Source organism: Oryctolagus cuniculus, chromosome 14 (genome assembly GCF_964237555.1).
Source record: "Oryctolagus cuniculus chromosome 14, mOryCun1.1, whole genome shotgun sequence".
Lineage (NCBI taxonomy): Eukaryota > Metazoa > Chordata > Mammalia > Lagomorpha > Leporidae > Oryctolagus > Oryctolagus cuniculus.
The window spans coordinates 58,396,433-58,417,169 of NC_091445.1; the positions used below are offsets into that span (position 1 = coordinate 58,396,433).

The 20,737-nt window shown below is 44.8% G+C and overlaps 1 protein-coding gene across 1 annotated transcript in view; it reads right to left on the minus strand.

The window, feature by feature from the left end:
- MTMR12 (myotubularin related protein 12) overlaps positions 1 to 20,737 on the minus strand; it is a 102,641-nt gene that overhangs the window by 36,431 nt on the left and 45,473 nt on the right. Inside the window, exons 3-7 of the mRNA XM_008262096.4 lie at positions 17,107 to 17,249; positions 15,294 to 15,366; positions 14,302 to 14,432; positions 12,107 to 12,200; positions 4,933 to 5,062 (exon numbers count right to left, since the gene is read on the minus strand). Coding sequence (XP_008260318.1) covers positions 4,933 to 5,062; positions 12,107 to 12,200; positions 14,302 to 14,432; positions 15,294 to 15,366; positions 17,107 to 17,249 — 571 coding nt within the window. The remainder of the gene's footprint in view (positions 1 to 4,932; positions 5,063 to 12,106; positions 12,201 to 14,301; positions 14,433 to 15,293; positions 15,367 to 17,106; positions 17,250 to 20,737) is intronic.

Here is a 20,737-nt window from a genome sequence, read left to right on the forward strand (position 1 = left end):
ATCCCCAGATGACTTAACAGCACATTAAACTGTGAGAAGCGCCCCTCCATCTGCTGACTGACATACAAGTCAGTGTTTCTTGGTCTTTACAAGGCAGTGACCCCTGGGGCTGTTTAAACTACACTACACTCTCAGCTCCTTCCTTAGTGACTTCGCTAAAAGAAGCTGGAATGGGTCCTAGTTTTGTTTTGTTTTAGAGATTTTTATTTGTTTGGAAGGTAGAGTTAGAGGGAAAGAGATCTTCCATCTGCTGGTTCATGCCCCACATGGACACAACAGCTGGGGCTAGGTCAGGCCAAAGCCAGGAGCTCTAGATATCCCATGTGGGTACAGGGGCCCAAGCATTTGGGTCATCTTCTGCTGCTCTCCCAGGTGCATCAGCAGGGAGCTGGATCGGAAGTGGAGCAGCCAGGTCTTGAACTGGCACCCATATGGGCTATCTGTGTCAAAGATGGCAGCTTTACCTGCTATGCCCCAACACTGGTGGGCCTAGTTGTTTTTTAAAAATTTGCATGTTGTGGTGTGGTGGGTAAAGCCACCACCTGCAATGCCAGCATCCAACATGAGTGCCTGTTGGAGATCCAGCTGCTCTGCTTCCTATCTAGCTCCCTACTGATGTGCGTGGGACAGCAGCAGCCACGTGGGAGATCTGGAGGAAGATCCTGACTCCTGGTTCTCTTTGTAACTGTCTTTCAAATCAATCAATCAATCTTAAGGGGCCAGCACTGTGGTGCAGCAGGTAAATCTGCCGTCTGCAGTGCTGGCATCCCATATGGGTGCCGGTTAGAGTCCTGGCTGCTCCACTTCTGATCCAGCTCTCTGTTATGGCCTGGGAAAGCAGAGGAGGATGGCCCAAGTCCTTGGGTCCCTGTACCCACATAGGGGACCTGGAAGAAGCTCCTGGCTTTAGATTGGTCCAGCTCTCGCCATTGCGGCCATTTGGGGAATGAACCAGTGGATGGAAGACCTCTCTCTCTGCCTCTGCCTCTCTGCCTTTCAAATAAATAAATAAACCTTTTAAAAAAAATCAATCTTAAAAAAAAAATTGCATGTCTCCCTAAACTAGCAAGGTTGAATATTTTATAATGTTAGTTCACTAGTTCATTTTCTCTTATAAATAAATGGACTTTCATAAAAAAAAAAAAGTCAGAGCCCAGTGTATCGCAAATGTGCCCTCTGTCTGCCAGCAGAGGAGGCTGAACAGAGACGAAGAGCACCACATCCAGTGAGGACTGTGCACATTGTCCTTTCCCGGGCCAAGAACTCAGCCAGAGTCCCATGGGTCTCTGTTGTGAGCCTCCCAAGGAATTAATCCTCCTTCCCTAGAAAGTGGTTGCTTTAGTCATGTCTGAGAACACGAAACAGACAGCCACTTCCAATACTGGATAACTTGAGTCATGGAAATCTATGTGGTCCACTTAGGCACAACCTTAGGGTGAAGGAACCCTGGAGCAAGAATGTCTCTCTGTTCCAGCAACAATTCATGGGGCCCTCTGTATTGTTCACAGCCCCCAGGGCGACACCTTCCTCTATCTTTACAGGGAGGTGGGATGAGAAAAGAGTTTTTCAGGAGGAGAAGGAACAGACCTGTGGTATGTACTAGAACAGCCAACTCCAACCTTGGGTCAAGATGTTCAGTCAGTTTCTCATTCTTATCTAAACTCTTTGTAGTCCTCTCCTGTAACTATTGATAGGACTTTATTCAGCTTATTCACTTTTTTCCTATTTATCTTAGAAGCCAGGCACTGTGCTTGCTCTTGAGGAAACAACGATTAGCAAAAATACTGTCCTTGGTTTCATAGAGCTGTAGGTTGCAGAAACAAACATTAACCAAATGACACAAAGAAAAATAAACTTATGATTTTAGGGAGTGCTATGAAGGAGGCATATAGTGATTCCTTAATCTAGTCTTGGGAAACCTCCCTAAAACAGTGGTACCTGAGATGAGATCTGACCAGTGAAGTGGAGTTAACTATGTACAGGTAGAAACAAGTGATGCTTGCAAACAGGAGACCCAATGGCCTGTGGCACGGAGGTCAGTTATGGCTGAGGGTGTGGCACAAGTTTGGAGAGTGAGGCATGAGTCAAATCATGAAGGGTCTTGGAGTACTTGGTAAGGGTATTGTACTATACCAAGAACAGCAAGAAGCCTCTGCAGTAGGGGATAAAGTATGAACAGATGCACATGGAAAAGCTCACTGGGCCTGCTAGGCAGAGAATGGACACTGGGACCAGAGTGGATGACAGAGATCACACAGATAGTTAGTTTAGTCCAGGGGAGAAACAAAGCATAGCTTTTCCTACAGCACTTTCATGGAGTAAAGAAGTGATGGCAGGCAGGAGAAAGGGCTGCCCAAGGAGTATGTATCTGCAATGAGTGTTCCAAGGATCAGAGTCTTACTAAAGCTCTATTCTCCCCCATTTATCACTAATTAATGGCTTCCCCCATGACCTCTCAACCAGGTGTATTTTTAATGTATTGACATCTATGCAAATATCAATGTTAGTACATATACTGACAGAATATTTTTAAAAATAATTCTGGGAATAGAAATGCCTTATATTAGCATGAACATCACAGTACGAACTATTATCCCCTGATAGCAGGGGTTTCTCACTTCTTTCTGAGCAAAAGCAGCTTTCCCCTTTTAAGCTTCAGCCTTGGAAAAGAGAAAAGAGAAAAGATCAGGGGGGAATAGACTGGGAAGTTCTGGGTGGGGACCTGGGCCCTGCAGACCCCTCCCAATTGTTATCAGATTATGCTGCAATGGATTAGAAGGTGTCCTTGTAAATGTTTGAAATTGATCAAAATCAAAGATGATCTGAAGAGGCCTTTCAAATACAAAAGGCTGTATAAAAATACAGTATTTCACAAAACTCTTAACAGGGTGCAATGAGTATGTTCCAAAATGATAAGATTCATGTTTCTAAAAACAGATTATGCAGTCATCCTTTAAAAATGTAGGTCAACCAATCACTCCCTGCCTCTGCTCAAACATCCCCATGTTGCACTTGGAGTCAGAGGTGATAAACTCTTTGGAAAGCCTCCTGTGCCACACCATCTGACGGTACTCTCTCCTCCCTGACCTCAGCTACTGCTACTCTTTCTCTTGCTTGCTCCTCCCTAGCCCCTGGGCCTTCCTCACACAGGACTTTGCCATCACTGTCCCCTCTCCCTGGCACACTCCTCCCCAGGTACCCTCAGGCTCATCCCTTCACTTCCTTCAAGGTTTTGCTTAAGGCCACTTATCTCAAAACCTTCCTACCAACCATGCCACCCATCACCTCCACATTCCCCTGCCCCTTGCCTCATCTCTTTTCCTCTGTAACATTGATCTTGTAATTTACTTTATTCTCTCATCATCTTCCACCAGAGTGACAGCTCTGGAGACCGAAGTTTTCTGGTACTCTGCTGACTTTCTATCTCCAGTAACTGGCACACTGCCTGGAGCATTCAGAAGGGACTCAAACAATTTGTTGAATGACATTAAAAAGTACTCAATAAAAGAAAAGAAAATATACAACAGAAATTCAGAAATTCCTCTACAGGTTTTAAACTTGGATTTTGGATATAGCAAAGGAAAGAACAAAAAGATATAAATTCAAGTGAATTCACACAAGAGATACTTTAAGAGTTTCTTTCTTTCTTTGAAAGTGTTATAGAGAGAGGCAGAGAGAGAGAGAGAGAGGTCTTCCTTCCACTGGTTCACTCCCCAATTGGCCACAACGGCTGGAGATGTGCCAATCCAAAGCAGGAACCAGGAGCTTCCTCCGGGTCTCCCACGTGGGTGCAGGGGCCCAAGCACTTAGGCCATCTTCCACTGCTTTCCCAGGCCATAGCAGAGAGCTGGATTGGAAGAGGAGCACCCGGGACTAGAACCGGCACCCATATGGGATGCCGGCACTTCAGGCCAGGGTTTTAACCTGCTGCACCACAGTGCTGGCCCCTAAGAGTTTCTTTAAAAAGCTAGTATTGATGTGGAGAACAGAACTCATGTACTACTGATGGGAATGTGAACTAGTGTGGTTTCTATGGAAAGCAGTATGGCAGTTTCTCAAAAAGTTAAATACAAGGGACTGGCACCATGGCGTGGTGGATGGAGCCATCGCCTGCAGTGCCAGCATCCCATATGGGCGCCAGTTAGAATCCTGGCTGCTCTACTTCTGATCCAGCTCTCTTCTATGGCCTAGGAAAGATGTAGAAGATGGCCCAAGTCGTTGGGCCCCTGCACCCACGTGGGAGACCCAGGCAAAGCTCCTGGCTCCTGGCTTTGGATCTGAGCAGCTCTGGCTATTGGGGTCATCTGGAGAGTGAACCAGTGGATGGAAGATCTCTCTCTCTCTGCCTCTCTGTAACTCTTTCAAATATATTAAATCTTTTTTTAAAAAAAGTTAAGTACAGAGTTACCAAATGATCTCCCAACTCCACTCTGAGGTTATATGCTCAAGAGAAATAAAAACAAATAAGCACATAATAACCTATATACAAATGCTTATAGTCACATTATTATTCAGAAGGACCAAAAAATGAAAACAACCCAAATATCCATGACCTAGTGAATGGATAAATGTAATACAGCTGTACTATTATTGCCAACTAATAAAGAATGAAATTCAGACACATGGGACAATACTAACATTATGCTAAGTCAAAGAAGCTAGTCCTAAAAGACCACATATTATAATTCCATGTATATGACATGTCCAGAACAACAAAGCAATAGAGATAAAAAGCCTGATGGCTGCCTGTGGTTGAAGAGGGGTGAGGGATACAGGGTAAACATGAAGTGACTGCTAATCATTGTGGAGTTTCTCTGGGGGATGATGAAAACACTAGAAAGTTGACAGTGTTGACAATCCTATGAATATACTAAAAACACTACACATTCCAACTGGGTGGACTACATGGCATGTGCCAGCATCACAGCTTACCTCTCACAGATCCTGTAGCCTTCGTTGACACTCACTGCTTTATACTTCACATTGCCCTTGGTCCGCTCCAATTCCCAACACCAGTCCTTAAGTGTGTCAAACATTACAGTATGGTCCTTGGGACTGGTGGCTAACAAAACAAAATTAGAAAGACAATAAAATCTCTTCAAGAAGCACTGGTATTTTAATTATGGGAAAGTGCATCCTCAGTCCCTGACTTCCTCCACTAAGCCCATTTTGATTCAAACAGAATGAATTCACTCCTTACTCCTAACCTTGTCCTATTTTTTGTCATTCATCCAAACTTAAGACTGAGGCTCTTTTTATACGACAGAAAAGGAGTTGTTCTTGCTCCACCCCTTGCAGAAGCAATTTATAGCTCCATTTTCAGTCATCTGACTATGAGATAACTTATGTAACACAAAGAGATTGTGTGTAGCCCTAAAAGACAGGCATGGCACAAATGCTAAAATAATGAAATATTTTTAGCCCTACCAATATGTGCAGAAAATGGCAAACTGATTTGAATAGCATGTCAAATTTCTGAATGTAAATCCTTTTCAGTTTGAAGATGTAACACCTGCAAGAGAACTGTCTTGTGTGATACTTGGTTACTGAAGGCAACAAACAGATCAGAGAGCCTTGGTGAAAGTCACTGCCTGCCAGCCAAGGCTACATGATGGTGACCTGCACTTCTGCACCTAATTCTGCCCTGCCACTACCCACTAGGATGAAATGCAGGGGAATACTGATTTTTTCTTTCTTCAGTTCATTTTTTAATTTATTTGAAAGGCAGAGGGATAGAGAGAGCCTCTATTCAGTGGATCACTCCCGAAATGCCTGCAATGGCTGAGTGGAAGGTGGAACTCAATCCAGGTCTCCAAAGTGGACAGTAGGAACCCAACTACTTGAGCCATCACTGCTGCCACCCAAGGTCAACGTTAGCAGGAAATGGCAGTATTAAACATGCACTTTTATAGACATCTCAACAGTCATCTTAACAGCTCTGCCAAATGCCTACCCTTGGAGTACTGCTCTTGCAGCCCAGCCAACATATCCTTGGTCCTCTCCCAAGTCACAGCATTGCCTGCTGGGGGTGGTATGCACCAAAATATTCTCGGGTATTTATATAAATTCTATCACAGTTAGTTCAAGCCTTTGCACATCTAAAAACAAAGTGATAAAACAACTCATTCTGTTCCTGTTAACAAAACCAAATCATAGCAAAAATAAGGATGATGACAATAGTTAATGCTTATACAGGTTGAGCACACCTAATCTGAAAATCTGAAATGCTCCAAAATATGAAAAAATTTTAGTGCTGACATAATGCCACAAGTGGAAAATTCCCTGATTTCATGTGAGGTCAAAACACAGGTACACTAAAAATACAGCATAATATTACCTTCAGGCTAAATATATATATATATATATATTTTTTAATTTATTTATTTGACAGGTAGAGTTACAGACAGTGAGACAGAGAGACAGAGAGAAAGGTCCTCCCTCCATTGGTTCACTTCCCAAATGGCTGCTACGGCCAGCGCTACGCCAATCTGAAGCCAGGAGCCAGGTGCCTCCCTCCAGTCTCCCACGTGGGTGCAGGGGCCCAAGCACCTGGGCCATCCTCCACTGCCCTCCCAGGCCACAGCAGAGAGCTGGACTGGAGGAGGAGCAACTGGGACTAGAAACCGGTGCCCATATGGGATGCCGCCCACTGTAGGCAGAGTATTAACCAAGTGAGCCATGGCACCAGTCCCCTTCAGGCTAAATATATAAGATACATGTGAGGGCCGGCGCCGCGGCTCACTAGGCTAATCCTCCGCCTGCGGCACGGGCACACCGGGTTCTAGTCCAGGTCGGGGCACCGGATTCTGTCCCGGTTGCCCCTCTTCCAGGCCAGCTCTCTGCTGTGGCCAGGGAGTGCAGTGGAGGATGGCCCAAGTGCTTGGGCCCTGCACCCCATGGGAAACCAGGAAAAGCACCTGGCTCTTGGCTTCGGATCGGCGTGGTGCACTGGCCGCAACGCGCCAGCCGCAGCGGCCATTGGGGGGTGAACCAACGGAGAAGGAAGACCTTTCTCTCTGTCTCTCTCTCTCTGTCCACTCTGCTTGTCAAAAACAAACAAACAAAAAAAAAAAAACATATGAAACATAAATGGATTCTATGCTTAGATTTGGGTCCTGCCCCAAAATACTTTATTATGTATAAATATTCCAAAATCCAAAAAAGTCTTAACTCTAAAACACTTGTCATCCCATGGATCTTGGATCAAGGATACTTACCTCAATCCTTACAGCCCTAGAGGATGGGCTAAACATAACAGGTAATGTTATTTCATTCATGTTATATTTATGGCAAGGGAAGGTCAAAAAAGTCACAGAACCAGGTAACTGTAGAACTGGAATTCAAACCCAAACAACTATAAAAGGAAATTTTCCATAAAGCACTAACACACACACAAAAACCCATAGGTGTCAGTAGTAATACCACCATTCAGCACAGTAGATAATTTTCTTAGCAATACTGGCAGGTCTTTCCCTACAATGCCATGTCATAAGAATTAAGGACTTTACAGCCAAAACACATTTGTGACTTATTAAAGCCAGGGATTAAAGTATTCAAATTGCAAAAGACTTACTTCTACTAATCCCATTCAACGAAAAATCAAATTGGTCAACTAGTATCTATCAGTTATAATCTTTACTTCTCAAAAAGAAAAAAAAAAAAAAGAGGGTAAGAAAGGAGAGAGGAGAATGAACTAAAATAGAATAAAAAATGCTACACTCTGTGAACCTCTTACACAAGACACCCCCAGAAGGTAAAGAAACCCCCCAGGTCAATCAAGGTAAAGATTCTGGAATGCTGGTCAACCTACATTGGCAATCCAAAAAAACTATCCTATGCTGGAACCTGACCAATAGTCAGGATAGAAGGAACAGGCAGGATTCTTAAAAAGAAAGTATATTTTTTCAAATTATATCAATGAATGATATGCAGTTTTACTCTCAATTAACTCTCATGTAAGACTGTGCCCTTGGGGCCGGCGCTATGGTACAGCGGGTTAAAGCCTTGGCCTGAGGCGCTGGCATCCCATATGGGTGCTGGTTCGAGTCCCGTCTGCTTTACCTCCAATCCAGCTCTCTGTTGTGGCCTGGGAAAAGGGTAGAGGACAGCCCAAGTGCTTGGGCCCCTGCACCCATGTGGGAGACCTGGAAGAGGCTCCTAGCTCCTGGCTTCGGATCGGCCCAGCTCCAGCCATTGCTGTCATCTGGGGAGTGAACCAGCAGAGGGAGGACTTCTCTCTCTGTCTCTACCTCTCTTTCTGCAACTCCATCTTTCAAATAAATAAAATAAATCTAAAAAAAAAAAAAAAAACCCGTGCCCCGTGTACCATGCATTTAACTATAATATTTTAAGGAGAGCATCAATACCGCTGTTTTTTGTTTCTTTACTTTTTTTTTTTTTTTTTTTTTTTGACAGGCAGAATTAGACAGTGAGAGAGAGAGAAAGGTCTTCCTTTCCGTTGGTTCACCCCCCAAATGGCCGCCACGGCCAGCGCGCTGCACTGATCCGAAGCCAGGAGCCAGGTGCTTCCTCCTGGTCTCCCGTGCGGATGCAGGGCCCAAGCGCTTGGGCCATCCTCCACTGCCTTCCCAGGCCACAGCAGAGAGCTGGACTGGAAGAGGAGCAACTGGGAAAGAATCCAGTACCCCAGCCAATACTGCTGTTTTTAAAATGAGAAAAGGGCCTGCCTGTGGCATAGCAGGTAAGGCCACCACCTGCAGTGCCAGCATTTCATATGGGTGCCCGTTCAAGTCCTGGCTGCCCTACGTCTGATCCAGCTCTCTGCTGTGGCCTAGGAAAGCAGTGGAAGATGGCCCAAGTCCTTGGGCCCCTGCACCAGAAGAAGCTCTTGGCTCCTGGCTTCAGCTAGGCGCAGCTCTGGCCATTACGACCAACTGGGGAGTGAACCAGTGGATGGAAGACCTCTCTCTCTCTGCCTCTCCTTCTCTCTGTGTGACTTTGACTTTCAAATAAATAAAATAAATCTTTAAAAGAAAATGAGGGCCGGCGCCGTGGCTCACTAGGCTAATCCTCCACCTTGTGGCGCCGGCACACCAGGTTCTAGTCCCGGTCGGGGCACCGGATTCTGTCCCAGTTGCCCCCTTCCAGGCCAGCTCTCTGCTATGGCCAGGGAGTGCAGTGGAGGATGGCCCAAGTGCTTGGGCCCTGCACCCCATGGGAGACCAGGAGAAGCACCTGGCTCCTGCCATTGGATCAGCGCGGTGCGCTGGCCACAGCCCGCCAGCCGTGGCGGCCATTGGAGGGTGAACCAACGGCAAAGGAAGACCTTTCTCTCTGTCTCTCTCACTGTCCACTCTGCCTGTAAAAAAAAAAAAAAAAAAAAAAGAAAGAAAGAAAGAAAGAAAGAAAATGAGAAAGGTGGGTGGGTAAGGACTAAACTTAGTTGAGACGGATACTTCAAAACCTGTATCTTTTCAACTAAATTCCTGTGCTTCCCAAAATATAACATCTTCTCTGAGACACCTACATCTTTTCACATGTCAACCCCACTGCCTAAAATACCACTTAAGCCTACCAAATACTCCTGCTCAAGCATCCTCCACCAGCAGTGCAGGCAGAGCCTTTTCCCTCTGACAGTCTGCCTCCCACCGTGGGAGGAAACATCAGAAAGAGGACACATCACTAAGCTGCTTCTACTGTCTGACAAATGCTTCCCAGAGGCAAGGATTTAGTCCTATTCACCACCATACCCCCACAGGACTTGGCCCATGGCAAGTGTTCAATAAACATTTACCAAATGAGCAACTAGTGGCAAAACTGCCATTTGCCTGACAAAAAGCACAAAGGGCTGAAGACCATTAAACATCAACTTCATTTTAATGAAGAGCAGGGGCAGTAACTGTGGGCAGCAGGTTAAACTGCCGCTTGAGATGCTGGCATCCTATAGTGGAGTGCCAGTTTGATCCGAGTGCTTCACTTGATCCAGATTCCTGTTAATGCACATGGGAAGGCAGCAGGTGACAGCCCAAGTGTGTGGATCCTTACCATCCATATGGAAGACCTGGATGGAGTTTCAGGCTACTAGATTTGGCCTGGCCCCGCCCCAGCTGTTCTGGGAATTTGAGGAGTGAACCACTGAATGGAAGATCAATCTATGTCTCTCTCTCTTTCTTTGTCACTCTTTTTTTTTTTTTAAAGGGAAAGGGTTTATTGAGTGAAACCAGATAGACCGGAAGGAAGTGGTGAAGAAGGAAAAGAGGGAGAGAGAGAGAGCATAAGAGAGATATCAAGAGAGACAGAGAGAAAAGAGACAGAGAGAGGGAGAGAGATCAGGAGACAGATAGAAAGAGACAGACAGAAACTGAGAGAGAAAGAATTGAGCGAGAGAGAAAAAGAGCCACTCTGCCTTTCTAAAAAAGGAAATAAAGAAAAGAAAAACAAAGAGTAATGGGCAGGAGCAGGCATCTCACCTAGTGGTTAAGATGCTGAGTCAGGGCTCATGTTGTGGCACAACAGAATAAACTACTACTTGCAACACTGGCATCCCATATCAGAGTAGAGCTTCAAGTCCTAGCTGCCCTGTCCAATCCAGCTCCCTACTTATGTGTTTGGGAAAGCAGTAGATAATGACCCAAATCCTTGTAGGAGATCCAGGTGGAGTTCTGGTCTCCTGGCTTTGGCCTGGACCAGCACTGGCCGTTGCAGCCATTTGGGGAGTGAACCAGCAGATTTGATTGATCTCTCTCTGCCCCTCAGTCTCTTTCTCCCTCTCCCACCCTCCATCCCCAAAACCCCTCTTCTGCCATTGTGTCAAAACAAGTAAATTAAAAATAATAATAATAAAGATGCTGAGTTGGGAGATGGTGTTGTGGCACAGCAGGTTAAGCCACAGCTTGTGACATCAGCATCCTATATCAGTGTTGGTTCAAATCCTAGTTGCTCTGCTTCTGATCCAGCTTCTTTATAATATGCCTGGGAAGGAAGCAGAAGATGACCCAAGTACTTGGGCCCGATATCTGAGTGGGAGGAGAGAATGAAGTTCCTGGCTCCTGGCTTTGGTCTGGCCCAGCCCTGGCTGTTCCAGCCATCTGGGGAGTAAACCAGTGGATGGAAAGTTTCTCTCTCCAACTCTCCCTCTCTCCCTGTCATTCTGCCTTTCAGATAAATAAATATAGCTTTAAAAAAACAGATGCTGATTTGAGATACCCACATCCCATATTAGAGTGCCTGGATTTGAGTCCTGACTCTGCTCCTAATTCCAGTTTCCTGGTAATGCACACCCTGGAAAGCAGCAAATGATGGCTCAAATAGTTGGGTCCCTGTCACCCAAATGAAATGTGGATTGAGTTCTTGGCTTCTGTCTTCAGCCTGGCCCAGCAGCAGCTGATGTGAGCATTTAGGGAGTGAACCAGTGGATGAGAGCCCTCTTTCTTTCTCCCTCTCATAAATAAATAAATTTTTAAAAAGTAAAGGGCAGAGCAAGTGAACAAAATGAGGGGAGAACCAGAGAAAGCAGTCAGCCATGTGTGAAACATTTCTAATGTTAAGCACTGTTAATAGCTAATTCAGAAGACTAGAGTTTCTTACTTAAAAGACGGCTTTCTTTCTCAGCAAACTAAATGGAAATATCTGGAATCTTCACTTCTCCTTACCAAACCAATTCTCTAATGTGTTTTTCCTATGTAAAAATGTCCCACTTTGCCCAAAATATTTCCTGTAAAGCATGCTCCAGTTGCTTAAAAATTTTCTAGAATGTAAGGCATTCTCTAGGAAGTTATGAAATGACATCAAGTATATTTAAGTGGAAGGAAAAAAAAGCCCAGGGACAAAGATTACTTTTAACTTGTCTCAATTTTGTTTTTGTATAGTCTCTTATTTCCAGTTATAACTTATTTTATCTTTCATAAGAAGCCACCAAACAATCCCTCACAAAAAAAGCAAGTAAACAAATTTAAAGAGCTAAGTTAAAGATCACAGGGAAAAGTAAGAGAAATCTTCTGATGAATTACCCACACCAAAGTGTGATCAAATGCTACAGAACAGAAGAAAAAACCCAACTCGCCCAAGGATGAGTCTTCTCCCATTGGCTGCAGGTGGGAAGTGCAAGCTCCTGCCCATCCTCAAACTGAAGCCCAGAAACACTTACCTATAATGCTTTGGGCAGCAGCTGCATAGGAAAACAGAAACAATCGTTTAAGCAGTTTAGGTGCCTGGGTATGATGAATTATCCCACTGACAATCTAGAAAAGAATCAACCAATGCATATAATTAGGCTTTTGATAGATAAACACTAGGAAAGGCAAGAGCCAAGTTATCTAGGTTTCCAGTCACTACTGGAGCTCAACGAACAACATGTTAACCACCTCTAAACTTAGCTCTTGGAATAACACCAAACCAACAGAATGCTAATCAATTTTTCAGGTTTTCTAAGAGTTGTGGATTTCTAGGGAAAATTTTAAAACATAGTCTTAACTTCTCAAAAACAGTGTTAAAAAACTTAAGTGCCACAGCAAGCCAGATATTCAAAAAATCTCACATGTCAAAGACTTATAGCTAATATCAGACACTAAATAAGACACTTATTAAACATCTTCTTCACAAACTCAAAACCATTGTTGGGCCGGCACCGTGGCTCACTAGGCTAATCCTCCACCTTGCGGCGCCGGCACACCGGGTTCTAGTCCCAGTCGGGGCGCTGGATTCTGTCCCAGTTGCCCCTCTTCCAGGCCAGCTCTCTGCTGTGGGCCAGGGAGTGCAGTGGAGGATGGCCCAAGTGCTTGGGCCCTGCACCCCATAGGAGACCAGGATAAGTACCTGGCTCCTGCCATTGGATCAGGGCGGTGTGCCGGCCGCGGCAGCCATTGGAGGGGTGAACCAACGGCAAAGGAAGACCTTTCTCTCTGTCTCTCTCTCTCACTGTCCACTTTGCCTGTCAAAAAAAACAAAACAAAAACAAAAACAAAAACAAAAACAAACAAAAAAAAAACAAAAAAAACAAAAAAACAAAAACCATTGTTCACTATATATTGCAAATGATACTTAGCTATTTGACTCACTTGCTGTGGGCTTAGAACCTTCCAGAAGATAAGGAAGAGAAAACAGTGTATTAGTACTTTCTGCTTATTGTGTTAAGACAAAAATATGTTTGGACAGATGACCAAAACCACATTCGAAGTGAAGTATCGGCCTCTCAGGACATTTTCTATAACTAAACTATTATTTTCCTGCTCAAAATAGATACTGGAATCATGTTTACTATTCTAACTGAAATATCACACTATCTGAAAGAAAACTAAGGTGTTATTTTTAAGTATACATAAGTCACCACAGCCAAGACATTATACACAAACTGGCCTCTTGCTAGATTTCCCCTGATGCACTTACCAGGAGAGTGGCAGGGTTCAGACTTTCAGTATCTCAGGAGATCTTGGCAGTTACTCCAAACGTAAAATAAATACAGCCACTTTCTGAGGTCAGTTAACATTCCAATTTGCCATGGCACCCCGGGGATTTAAGTCTACTTGGTCTCCCAAAGCACACCTACAACCTGGCTTTGCTCATCCGACCTGCGGGCTTCTTCCTTCCATGCACAATCACTACCTCCCAGAGGTAAACTCACTTATTCACAGGAGTTGGAAGTCTTTGCTACTGCTACTGTCTTCTGAAAAGGCTGTCAGAGGGGGGACAGAGAGATAAACTTCAGCTGTCCCATTCTTCCCTTTCCCCAACTGCCTCCTAACCTTATGAGCTCCCCAACCCGTCTGTGACTCTAGGAATAAAAACATCATAAGTCAAAGGATTAAAGGCACCAAGTACCAGGCTGATACACAGACATGCTTTACCAAATTGCCTCTCAAATTCCAGTCAAAGAATAAAGGACTGTAATCAATTTCAACTTCACAGAGTAAAAGGCTTCCTTTGGAGCAGACATTTAGTACAGTGGTTAAATCCCTGCTTGGGACATCCAAATTGTGTATCAGAGTAATTGGTTCAAGCCCTGGCTGTTTCTAATTCAGCTTCCTGTTAATATACATCCTGATAGGCAGCAGACAATGGCTCAAGCAGTTGGGTCCCTGCTACCCAAGTGGGAGATCTCAAATTTGTTCTGGGTTCCTGGCTTTAGTCTGAATCAACTTTGGCTGTTGTGGGCATTTGGGGAGCAAACAAGTGGTTGAAAGATCTCTCTCCATCTGTCTCTATCTGCCTTTCAAATAAAATGAAAATAAATTTTAGAAGAAAAGAAAGCCTCCCTCCAACTTTTGTGCAATACAAGAAATACTTTTAGTTAATGGGGAAAACCTGATGGGAAATAAAACCTAAAAACACATGCAAAAAAGTTACCCTTTTGACTTCCTCTTCCTTTGTGTACCTCAGACAAAAGTGGAACACTCGGAGGTCTTTGCAGTGGATGATGAGTTTCTCAGGATATTTTTTCAGTTGTCCAAAGAGACTTTTTTTTTTCTCATCAAATACTAAAAATCAATACAATGAGGAAAACAGGAAGGGAAATTGTTACATACAGCAACAAGTTAAAGAAACAATAAATTAACAGTCTAAGTTAACAGTCTACCTTCATTTGTTCAAGAGAGTGAAGAGAGGCACTGTCTGCCTTCTAAGTGCCTATAGCAGGAGCCCTGGCTCTCTGAAAGCAGTCAAGGTTCTTCATTCTTCTGCAGTAGGCACAAGACTCAAACTGACTGGTTGTTGCTGGCAGAACTGACACCACCAGCCTGAAGAAAACCCAGCTCTGAAAGCTGAGATTATCAAAGACGGAAGGGAGATCACTTAGGACATGCTTTTGTAACAGCCAATTCCTTGGGTTTATGGTTAGGATCCCTGCTAATACCTTCATCTCTGTCACCAAGTTTAGACCCAGCACTCTTTGGTATTAAGAACATCATAAATGGCCGCTGTATAAATTCTGAAAATGACCTCAATACAAAAATAGAGAAGTAGAACAGAAAGAGGCTTGGCAGAAGAGGCTTGTTTAGTCAGCAGAAAAAGACATCCTAATGTAAGACCTTTATCAGATTAGCCATTCAAGTCAAACCTACACAGCTGACTTTGGTAGCAAAAAGTATGAGCAGTATCTAATCTATAGTGGTTTTGCATAGAGACTTAGAACAGGTTCTAAGTCCAAGTCCAAACTCCTCCAGCTAAGTGAGCCTCAAACAAGCGGCTCTATGTACCAATTTTATCACCCATGAAACTGATTTAAACAAGATAATATGTGAACAAATTTTTAGTAACTATAAAGGGGCACAAAATATTGTCACCATTACCAGCTACACATTCATAGGCAGGCTACAACTCAAGGGAAAGCAGATACTTACCTCCAAAAATCTGATCAACACAGTGGAGTGTAATGTCATTTTCTCCTATAATCTTGTTCTTAAACTGAGTTTCCTAAAAGATTCAAAAGGACACTGTGACTCCTTTCTACGTACTGTTAAGACATTTATAAGCAGAGCAAATCATCGTCTACTTGCACATCAACATAAACGGGGAAATGCTGCCCTATTCTAAACAAGGGATGATGAAATATGTGAGAAAAGCTCACAACCATTTGTTTTTCAAACACAGGCAGAACACGCCACTTCTGGGCTGCTTCCAGGCAGACTCACCGTGCCAGGCCTGATCATCCTGAGAAGTGTGGGAAAGCGGGGTGCAGGCTAACATTCTCCACATGAATGCAAAGAGGTGAGTGACAGAGATACCTGAAGTCAGCTTTATGAAGAATGCTGGGAAATTCATGTTTCTGGTAAATGCTGTCTCTTGTACAAGACGCTGAACCAAGCCGCAACTGCAGGTGGCAGCACAAAGACCAGATATGGCTGCAGCAATGGTGCTGCTATTTGAAGCCAGAGTGGTCCTTGGCCGGCGCTGCGGCTCACTAGGCTAATCCTCCGCCTTGCGGCGCCCGCACACCGGGGTCTAGTCCCGGTCAGGGCACCAGGATTCTGTCCTGGTTGCCCCTCTTCCAGGCCAGCTCTCTGCTGTGGGCCAGGGAGTGCAGTGGAGGATGGCCCAAGTGCTTGGGCCCTGCACCCCATGGGAGACCAGGATAAGTACCTGACTCCTGCCATCGGAACAGCGCGGTGCGCCGGCGGCAGCGGCCATTGGAGGGTGAACCAACGGCAAAGGAAGACCTTTCTCTCTGTCTCTCTCTCTCACTGTCCACTCTGCCTGTCAAAAAAAGAAAAAAAAAAAAAAGAAAAAAAAAAAGAGTGGTCCTGGACAGCTGGCACAGTGAGGCCAGGAAATGCTTTGGCTGTGTTTCCGTTAACATACAGTTCTCTTCTTACTCAACTCCTCATCCTTCATAGGTGGGGACAATGTCTCATAAGGATACTACTGTGTTCAGATTAAAATAAACCCATTCAAAAGCAGTATTCACCACCAGTTTCTTTAAAAAAAAAAAAAAGATTTATTTATTTGAAAGGCAGAGAGGCAGAGAGGGAGAGCGAGAACGAGAGAGAGAATCAGAGAGGTTCTTCCATCCACTGGTGCACTTCTCAAGTGCCTGCAATGGCTGGAGATGCACCAATCCGAAGCCAGGGGCCAGGAGCTTCCTCCAGGTCTCCCACGTGGGTACAGGGACCCAAAGACTTGGGCCATCTTCCACTGCTTTTCCAGGCCATCGCAGAGAGCTGGATCAGAACTGGAGAAGCCGGAACTCTGGAGAAGCCGGAACTCGAACCGGCACCCATATGGGATGCCGGCATTGCGGGTGGCGGTTTTACCCTCTACACCACAGCACGGGCCCCTCGCCATCAGTTTTACTACTGAACTCAGTTTCTGAATTTGAGAAATAGTGTAGTATAAAGAACATATGGGGAACTAGTATACCTGGGAAATTATTCCAGAGAGTGATACATCCTGTGCTGAAATACAGAACAAAACGAGAGAAAGTTCACGTCTACCTAAGATGTCAAATGCAAGCTAGTGTGACAAGGCCCAGATAGGAAGTTTCTAAACAGTCCTGTCACTGAAAGGAGATCCTGAAGGAGAGAGCAGACTGGCGAGGAGGACTTGTGTCTCTGATTTGTATTTAGGTGTGTGGGGCTGAGCATGGAGAGACTGAGAAGCTGGGGAAAAGACAATGGAGCAAACTGCACTGTTCCCACAAACACAGCTTATACATACAGCATTATCCAGTGCAGGTTCATCATCACCCAGGAAGGCAATCTTGAAGTCAGTGCAGACAAGTCTCCCACAGACCCCCCGCTGGCAGGACTCTTCCTGGACATACTTCAGTACTGCGCTGGCCTCACAAAGCAGTTGTTCACCTGGTGGAAACCAAAACAAGTCTTCCTCAGAGCCTCAGGGAACAAACAGTAGGCAAACACTGGGCGCTTCCCAGCTCTATTTACATAGGACTAAGACACAATATGATGTAGTACTCTAGAACTTGGCAATTTTCAGCATAGCAAGAACTGAAAAACTTAAGGAAGATGAAGCAGAGTAGGGACTTCAAAAAGTGAAATCAAAATGGCTCAGACGCAACTTCACACAGGTCATTTCTCTACCTTCTCGCTGTGAAAAATGGAAGTTTCCAAATATGTGGTATGACCTCAGCTGCACTTTTTGTTTTAGGATTTATTTATACACAAAAGAATAAACAATTTTTTTAAAGATTTATTTATTTATTTGAAAGGCAGACACAGAGAGGCAGAAGCAGACAGAGAGGTCTTCCATCCACAGGTTCACTCCCCAGTTGGTTGCAACAGCAGGAGCTGTGCTGATCCGAAGCCAGGAGCTTCTTCCAGGTCTCCCACATGGGTGCAGGGGCCAAGGATTTGGGCCATCCATCTTCTACTGCTTTCCCAGGCCATGAAAGAGAGATGGGACTTGAAGTAGAGAAGCTGGGACTTGAACCGGCGCCCACATGGGATGCTGGCCCTGCAGGCAGTAGCTTTACCTGTTATGCCACAGCGCTAGCCCTTCAAGCTGCACTTTCAACCACAGATCCTAAGTGTTTTCATTACTTTTACCCAACAGATGTTCCAGAGAACTGACCCCCTAATGAGTAGATCCCAAGTCCACATCCCTGTGAGAGCAGGATGCCTCCCTGACCCTAGGACTTCCTCTGACATCCCACTGCAGCTTTCCGCAGCACCACATCCACCCGCATTGTGGCTCCAAAGAGAGGATGGGAGGAAAGGAGAGGTCAGAGGTTTGTGAGGGGAAAAAAACTGTTTCCTTTCTTTCTTAGTTGAGAGCATTTCCTCTAAATGTGTAACCTCCCCTACTCAAAATGCAGGTGCCCAGCACACATGAGTAGCTGTAGTTTCTGGAGACAGGGAGTACTTCTCTTGATAGTCGGAAAGATTAGGACTAGGGGATAGGTAAGTATTCTTTGCTCTGTAGACACAGAAAAGCTTAGGAGAGCAGGATATCTGGGAAAGGGAAGGAAAGAGAGAAGAAGGACATGAGAGAAATGAAAAAACTAAGTGCACATACTTTGCAACAAATTTTCTTCCCATCTAGCAGATAACCATCTTCCCCTCAGAATCTCCCTCTGAGTATCTCCTTTCAAGTCCTTAATTTACTTTTGGGCTCACAACTCATTTAGTCTAGCTTTCAATATGAAAATAAAGAAGAGTTGCAGGCACCTAGGTTATCAAGGGACATACATTAATAGTGTTTTTTTTCTTCCATCTTTTAAGGGGTTAATACCTCTGGCTGAAACTCTAAGGAAACACAGGAAGATGGCTCAGTCACTAGGTTAGTCTCTAGAGAGACCACAGAGTTTAAAGAAAACAATGAAGTCAGGGCCTCAATGGGGTTTAAAATAGTCCCAGAAAAAGCACTTCAGCTAAATCCAAGGTGGAAGGCAAATGAGCGAGGCTTCCTGTGCAGGAATCACTCCCAGCATGAAGCAGCTTTTAACTGTGAGGCTCTCTCCAAAATCAGGCCGGCCTATCCCCATTCCCACAGACCAAGGACAGAAACCAGAATGCAGGAGTGACAACAACACTCCTGGTGAAGCCCTCTGCAGAGGCGCCCTGCACCAGTTATCAACTTGTTTGCGCCAAATACAGAATTTAAACTCACGAGAGCAGGGACGCTGGAATGATCCTGGTCTAGTTTAAAAAACTGAGGCTCAGAGAAGTTAACAATGAACTCACAGTTGCACTCTCAGAAGAGACCACTGGGTACTCCAAGAGATGGGAGAAATATATATAACACTAAGCTAAAAATAAAAGTTAATTTCAGAATCTATAAGCTCCAAGACAAGGAAAAACTGAGATTTGAATAAAGATTTGATATTATTATAAAAATGCCTATAAAAATGAAAAACATCAAAAAAATTACAAGAGCCGTTGCTGTGGTATAGAGGGTAAAGACACCACCTGCAGTGCCAGCATTCCCATATGCGTGCTGATTCAAATCTCAGCTGCTCCACTTCTGATCCAGTTCTCTGCTATGGCCTGGAAAAGCAGAAGATGGCCCAAGTCCTTGGGCCCCTGCACCTTCGTGGGAGACCTGGAAGAAGCTCCTGGCTCCTGGCTTCGGATCAGCACAGCTCTGGCCATTGCAGCCAATTGAGGAGTGAACCAGCGGATGGAAGACCTCTCTGCTTCTCCTTCTCTCACTGTGTAACTCTGACTTTCAAATAAATAAATAAAGTTTGAAAATAATAATAAAAAGTTTTTTGGATTGGGAAAAAGTAGAAAAAGGACTGAATACATAGCTGATATTGTATATACTTAAATGATGTCCCACCTAGTCCTTTCCGCTCCTGAACTCAGAGATGACTGAAACTTAAGCTATAGTCACACTCCTCTATATGAAAAATATTCAACCAGGGACAGTGTTGTGGCACAGCAGGTTAAGCCACTGCCTGCTATGTCAGCATCCCATATGGGTGCCTGTTTGAGCCCTGGTTACTCCACTTTTGATCTAGCTCGTTGCTAATGCACCTGGGAAAGTAGCAGAGGATGGCCCTATTCCTTGGGCCTTTGTCATCCGCTTAGGAAACCACATAGTTCCAGGTTCCTGCCGTTGGCCTGGCCCAGCCCTGGCTATTGTGAATCAGCAGATGAAGAAGCTCCATCTCTCCCTCTCTAATTCTACCTTTCAAATAAATAAATGAATCATTAAAAAATTCTCAAATAAATAATTAAATGAATTTTTAAAAAAGATAACCAACTGGGGCCGGCGCCGTGGCTCACTTGGCTAATCCTCCACCTGTGGCACCAACATCCCAAATCGGCGCCGGGTTCTAGTCCCAGCTGCTCCTCTTCCAGTCCAGCTCTCTGCTGTGGCCTGGGAAGGCAGTGGAGGATGGCCCAGGTGCTTGGGCCCTGCACCCGCATGGGAGACCAGGAGGAAGCACTGGCTCCTGGCTTTGGATTGGTGCAGCACACCAGCCATAGCGGCTGGAAGATCTTTCTCTCTCTCCCTCTCTCTGACTGTCTAATTCTATCTGCCAAAAAAAAAAGATAACCAACCAAGCTCCTCCAAAATGACCACAGTGCAACGCCTTGGTGGCCCTAGAGGTGATTAACCCCAGCACACCTGGTATAAGTGATCAGATGTCTAGGCAGAGACTTAAGGGTGAGACCACCTCTAATGCCTGCCCTGGAAGGTTGGACAGTTGCACTATTCAAGGGCAGCTACAGACTTGGCAGTAGACACAGAGTAGGGGGTGTGGGGTTATTTTGGAGATAGACACTTCTCTGACTATCAGAATACTGGATGGGGTTAAACAGGCCACCATGAAAAAGGCCTCATTTCTTTGTGAATGAGGTTAGCTTCCTCAGTTTGGGCA